The sequence below is a fragment of the Triticum aestivum genome, chromosome 4A, assembly GCF_018294505.1.
Source record: "Triticum aestivum cultivar Chinese Spring chromosome 4A, IWGSC CS RefSeq v2.1, whole genome shotgun sequence".
Taxonomy (NCBI): domain Eukaryota; kingdom Viridiplantae; phylum Streptophyta; class Magnoliopsida; order Poales; family Poaceae; genus Triticum; species Triticum aestivum.
The window spans coordinates 583978608-583985078 of NC_057803.1; the positions used below are offsets into that span (position 1 = coordinate 583978608).

At 43.3% G+C, this 6471-nt stretch overlaps 1 protein-coding gene across 1 annotated transcript in view; it reads left to right on the top strand.

The window, feature by feature from the left end:
- The first annotated feature begins 2441 nt into the window (after positions 1-2441).
- LOC123087186 (putative ABC1 protein At2g40090) overlaps positions 2442-6471 on the top strand; it is a 5399-nt gene continuing 1369 nt past the window's right edge. Inside the window, exons 1-10 of the mRNA XM_044509113.1 lie at positions 2442-2861; positions 2990-3115; positions 3344-3439; positions 3566-3666; positions 4287-4323; positions 4632-4850; positions 4930-5041; positions 5427-5518; positions 5599-5778; positions 6285-6398. Of these exons, the coding sequence (XP_044365048.1) occupies positions 2547-2861; positions 2990-3115; positions 3344-3439; positions 3566-3666; positions 4287-4323; positions 4632-4850; positions 4930-5041; positions 5427-5518; positions 5599-5778; positions 6285-6398 (1392 nt within the window). The 5' untranslated portion in view covers positions 2442-2546. The remainder of the gene's footprint in view (positions 2862-2989; positions 3116-3343; positions 3440-3565; positions 3667-4286; positions 4324-4631; positions 4851-4929; positions 5042-5426; positions 5519-5598; positions 5779-6284; positions 6399-6471) is intronic.

Consider the following 6471-nt stretch of genomic DNA (forward strand, 5'->3'; position numbering starts at 1 on the left):
TACATCTGCCATCCTGGATGGCAACTAAATCGTCATCCCACGGGGTACCTAACATAGTTGCGGCAGGATGTGTGGACATTTTTGCTTCGTGCCACACGTGCGGGGTGAAGATGAGTAGTACTTGTTGGGCGTGTGGCACGAAATACCTGCGCCCACACGTGTGGGCAATTCTAATGTTTGCCCACACACAACCCGTGTGGGCTGCCTCTTGCTCACGCTATACACAGTGTGTGGACGAATGTCTAGTATACCACACATGTGGGCGTTACCGGCATCCTAGATTTTATCTGAAAGTTCACACTCTTTGGGGAGTTCTAACACCCATTGGAGAGGTGCCAAAGCCAAAGTTCTGTACCACCAAAGTGGCTCACCTTATTCTCTCTTTGAGCCACCGCCAACAGATGAGCCTCAAATCACACATGGTTGGTCACGAAGGCGACCACCCGAACCTTTACAAACTTTCTGAAGCACACCACAAAACAAGGAAGCTTCTGGGCCTTGACCCCTACCATACAGGAGCCCAAATATCCAAGGGGAACAAGTTTGATGACGAATGAGTTGGGGAATCACAAATTAATTTGGTGGAAGCGTAGATAGAGTGATCCTCTTTCGATCGCCAGAGAATCAAAGAGTTTGAGTGGAGGGATTGGGAGGAATTGAGATTTTAGAATTTCAGATTGGTGGACCAAGCTCAAGTCAATGGGTTAAAGTTGAAAGAAAGAAGAGCCAATGTAGTTGTTGCCCTGCAATGGACTGAGGGTAAAGGGCATGGGTACTTACACTAGCCCGAGCACCAGCACACACACCACTACGGAGAGTCGGGGCTTCGAACCTGAAGGACTCGATTGTCTAGAGGGAATATCCCTACTTCGGGGACCCAGTCCATCCAAGAGACAAACACGGTGGAGTCCTTGGGGACCCCAGGGACCCGGAGGTTCGAGTGTCCGGGGACCAGGGTGTACAGAAAAATTCCATCCAATCAAGGGACATGTGAGTCCTAACATCCGAAGGTCCCAACAATTGCACAGGTTGGTCTAGCGTTTTACCCTTTTGAGAGAAATTTCGCAATGGGGTGGTTGTATTTACATGATAGCCTAATCCCTAACTTCTTCAAACACCACGCCCCCTCTCAATAGTTGGTGGTACTTTGGCTCAAATAAAATCGAAAAATCTTTGAGTCTTCGAAAAACCGATTCCTTTCCCCCCTTTTTGAAATAAGGGCTCAATCATGTCCGTAGACGATCACTGAGAGACCATGCCTTTTCCCCCTTTTTTGAAATAATGGCTCAATCACGTCGGTAGACAATCACTGAGAGACCAGTATCCGTAAGATAAACTTGATAAACTACATTAGTCCTCACTAACCCCATTGTCATCAACACCAAAGTAGCATTGGGGAAACAATGCACTTTCGGTCTTCGTCATTTTGGTGAATTGATGACAATATGACTAGAGAATGGCAATATATATAATTAATGAATGATGTCATGCAATAGGTGGGTCCTACTTAGAGGAAAATTTGTGCAAGCTGTTTTGTAATGATTTTGACTTTGCAGTCGATCATTTCAGTATCCATATTTGTTGGCGACTGTCTCCATAGCATTTTTGGCAACCCAAATTTTGACGACTCTACTATAGTTGTTCTACACTACTGGAGTGTGTGGGGGTGCGTTGCGCATCATGTGTGTGACGCCTATAACACGTCAAGGCGCTGGTCAGTAACAATGCTTTGGCTGTTCCAAAAAAAAAAACAATGCTTTGGCGATGGTATTTTCGTGTCTAGACTAGAGTACGTCTTGCCAGATGAATAAATTGGAGTTATCCGCGCGAAACAAGAAAAGTAGTGACAAACTTGCCCACGTAATTAGGCGCAGCACCCCTATTTATGTGCGGCTGAGATACCGATGTGATTCCAAGAAATATGTTTAAGTTTGATCTGATGTATGTATTTTTTTACACCTAAGGCCCTGTTTGGAATCGGTGTATTTTTATACATCTGTATTTGTTTTACAAGTGTATTTTACTAGCCGTGTGCTAATTCCAGCTGAGAATCAAAACGACGGGTCGTGGTCTGTATATTTTACAGGTGTAGAAGCGCTGGAAACGACATTCCAATCGAGGCCTAAGACATGATTAGCCAACAAAATTTAGTGGTGTGTATATATTCTGGCGAAAGAAGAGTGAAATGGGTGACAGACTTGCTTACATACATTCTGCATGGGTGACAGACTTGCTTACGTACATTTTGCATTACTCCTAAATTTTGATATATCATCTGTCGGAGATGCTCAAATAAAAGCACTGAAACAGAAGGGAGGAGTCCTCCTGTCCCCCGAATAATTTATAAAGAGAAAAAACGGACGGCGCACACCGACCGAATCGAGGGGGACGTCGATATAGACGGGCGGATCGCGCGAACGCATACGAATTCCATCGGACCACCGCCCGCATCATCTTGCGGCCGAAGAAAGGAAAAAAAAAAGAAGACCAGCGCGGAGAGGAGGAGAGGAGCGGCACCGCACCGCACGCGAAGCAACCCCGCGGCCATGTGGCGGCGGGTCGCGACGGCGGCGCTGGCGCTGGGCGCCGGCGCCGGCGCCCACGCCATCGCCACCTCCGAGGACCCCGCCAGGACCCTCAAGATCTGCCGGCACCTGCCCCCGCGCCTCCTCCGCGACTCCGTCGCCGCCGCCGCCATCGCCTTCGACTACCAGTACTCCCTCTGGGGCCTCCAGCCGGACTCCCCCGCCTGGCTGACCGCCAAGCACGACGCCCACCTCCGCTCCGCCAACCGCCTCCAGGAGCTCTGCTTCCGCAACGGCGGCATCTACATCAAGCTCGGCCAGCACATTGCGCAGCTGGTACGGGAACGGGGAATTCCTAACCCTGTGCCGACGCGCCTGAATTCCTAACTCTTTGTTCGTTTATCTGTTTGCTTTGTGAGATTTCGTGATTTTGTCGCTGAGGATCAGCTGCTTGCTTTTTTCAGGAGTATGTCCTGCCGCAGGAGTATGTGCAGACGATGAGGGAGTCGATGCTGAAGCGGTGCCCAGTCTCCTCGTACGAGGACGTCCGTGGGGTCTTCAAGAAAGAGATTGGAGAATTGCCAGAAACTGTTAGTTCCTTCACTGCATTACTGCATTTTCCTACATTGATTAGCTGGAGGAACTTAGCTGCTGTATTTGTTGGCAAAACCAGACAATTGGAATGAGCGTGCTTAGTTCAGTTGTTGGCCAACAGAGCATTCACCTTTAACCATAAGATGGACTTATGCTCAGCTTGTTTGTACTTTAGAGGAAACTCTCACACATAATTTGTATTTCCCCTGTTCCTGGTGGTGTAGGTTTTTGCAGAATTCGACCCTGTCCCAATTGCAAGTGCTTCTCTTGCGCAAGTCCATGCCGCCACAACACATGATGGGAAAAAAGTCGCTGTTAAGGTTGTAATACAAGAAAATACTGCAGTTCGTTTCAAGTTGACTTATGTTAAGTTTGAACTCTTAAATTATGACACCAGAGGCTTGCTGTCTGTCTTCCACTTTTCTGACCCCTGTCTTGGCTTACAGGTTCAACACGACCACTTGCTGGATACTTCTGTAATAGATATTGCCACCGTGGATTTAGTAGTGAATGCTCTTAATTATATTTTCCCTACATTTGACTACAGGTACAACCAGTTCTTTGTTTATTACCTCGTTTTCTCTTTCTTTTTTTAACATACCACCTCGAAAGCTTTTAGGCTTATGCTGATGTTTAGAATTAGTTAAGATAGGGACATGTTCTCTCAAATCGATAGCTAGGTCAAGCACGATATTGACATTTCCATCTTGTTAATTACACATGGGAATCATTCCCCAGCGTATACCTGGCATAACAACTCAATTTATGGAATTAGAAGCACCTAATTTTATATTTCAGCTCGCTTCCTATGGTTAGGAATTAGGAGGACATATTTGATGCTTTCCATTAAAGAATTGTTTTTAATTCCTTCATTTTTCTGGTTGACACTGCAAACACAGTTCCTAAAAGATTCCATTCGTTGACAGTCACCTTTCTACAATGATTGTGTAACTCTAAATCACAGGAAAACTGTTGTATGTTTAGTTGTTTACCCTTAATCCAACCTGTTGTCCATTGCCATGTTTTTATACTCTAGCTATTCATCAGGAAGTAAGATTTGCATGCAGTGTTTATATTATGTTAATGCAACTGTAAATTCTGTGATGATAATGCTTCTTTCCATGCTGTGCTATTTCACATTAATACCCCGAAAATTGGTCCATGCAGGTGGTTAGTTGATGAAATTCGAGAAAGTGCGCCTAAGGTACCACTTTTATATGTTTAAATTATTTACCTCCTTGCCAATTGGTTCCTGGACTTCAATATATCCAATATAATCGCTTTTCGTTTCCCTGGAAAATGCGCTATCCTTTTGCTATGCTTTGTCATGTTGTAATTATTTGTCTATTTTGTGTCCATGATCGCCTGCTTGTAGGATCCCTATCTTGCTATTGAATATTGTGCTTTACTAGATGATATATTTATCTCACTTGAACACCGTCCTTTGTAGTGAAATGCAAAGGAACAAGTTACATAATCCGGAGGCTGCATTAACCTCTTTCATGTTTTCAGGAATTAGATTTTTTATGTGAAGCTCAGAACAGTGAAAGATGTCTGGTTAACTTTAGAAAGTTGTCTCCTCACATTGCGAATAGCATATGCACCCCCAAGGTTTATTGGAACCTCAGCACGTCAAGAATTCTTACTATGGAGTACATTGATGCCAAGGAGGTAACTGATGTCAAAGGCATTAAAGACCTCGGAATTCGCCCTGTTGATGTTTCAAACCTAGTAAGTTGTCACAGTACAGTTATTTGAAAACGAATGTGCCAATGAGTTGTGTATGGATACTCACTTCACAGTTTTGTAGGTGAATAAAGCATTTGCTGAAATGATTTTCAAGCATGGTTTCGTGCATTGTGATCCCCACGCTGCCAATATGATGATCCGACCCTTGCCACAAGACAGTAAAAAATGGTTTGGTGAGTGTCTTACTTACTAGTATCACAAAATAATCCAACAAGTTATCCAATATATTGCTAGCTTTTCTTAACTGCATCAGAGGTTATCTCCTGTGCATTAGTAACTATGCTACACTAAATGAATAAATTGAATAGTGCATAATATCGATATTTGTCATTATGTTTGATGAAGAGAGTGGTAGGCAGTAGGTAGCTTCATCATGATCATCAGTACAATGAGATGATTCTTGTTATGTGATACGGGGGAAGTGAGATGTGTGAATTTATGAAAACATGATTACATGGCGGCCTATATTTGTTGGAATGATCAGTTTACTGTGATTTCTATGTGGTGGCACATTCGTATAACAGAGTGAACTGACTGAATATTTTGCTGGAGTGTTAGGATCGAAACGGCCACAACTGGTTCTTCTTGACCATGGTCTTTACAAAGAACTTGATCACGCTACAAGGATAAACTATGCTTCTCTTTGGAAGGTGAGAATCCTATTACAACTTTTCTGATTACGTTTCGGTACTCAGTACTTTAATACTTCTACCACATTTGTTCAATGTAGGCGCTTCTTCGCGCCGATCAGAATGGAATTAAGGAGTACAGTATCAAACTAGGTGCCGGGGAGGATCTTCATGCACTTTTTGCTGGGGTTCTCACAATGAGGCCATGGGAACGTGTCATTGACCCATCTTTTGGTCATCTTGTGCTGGATGGGAATAATACTGATCGTTCTGAAATGCAGGTGATTGTTTTATGTGTTATTTTGTTCTTATTGGACACCCTAGGTGCTGCATAAACCAATGCAAATTAACAACATTCAGTAAGCCATGAGAACTTATTAATATTAGCATGCCATCACACCGTAAAATTTACCATGTCATAACCCTCTAGAATTTTTTTTCACTTACTGCTGGTGATGTGATTTGTCTTAATTGTTTCAACAGATACTAGGACTCTAAACTTTGATTTTTCCTACCGTAGGAAAACGGTAAAATGTAATTGCTAAACTAGGAATGCTTTTAAACCTATTTCCCACATGTAACATGTTTTTCAAAATAGATTCATATTCCTCCTCTTTTTATTGAAGATGTCTACTATTGTCGTTCTTTTCATAAGTTCATATTTGACTGGCCATTGTGCCTTTTTGACAGTCAAGTTCTACATATTTAGCCTATTTTCAGATGGCCTTGAATCTCGAGGTCCTTGATGATGGTCCACTCTTACCTGGTTTTTAATTCTCGGTCACAGATGTATGCTAACTTGTATTTCCCACAAATCTCGGAGCTCCTCAGGAGACTACCAAATGTCATCTTGCTGATGCTTAAGACGAATGACTGTTTACGTGCAGTCAATCATGCCCTGGTAAGTTAAATGGAAATACTTGCATGAAATGTGGGTTGTTTTATCCTGTTGCACCTGTTATCCCCTTTCATTC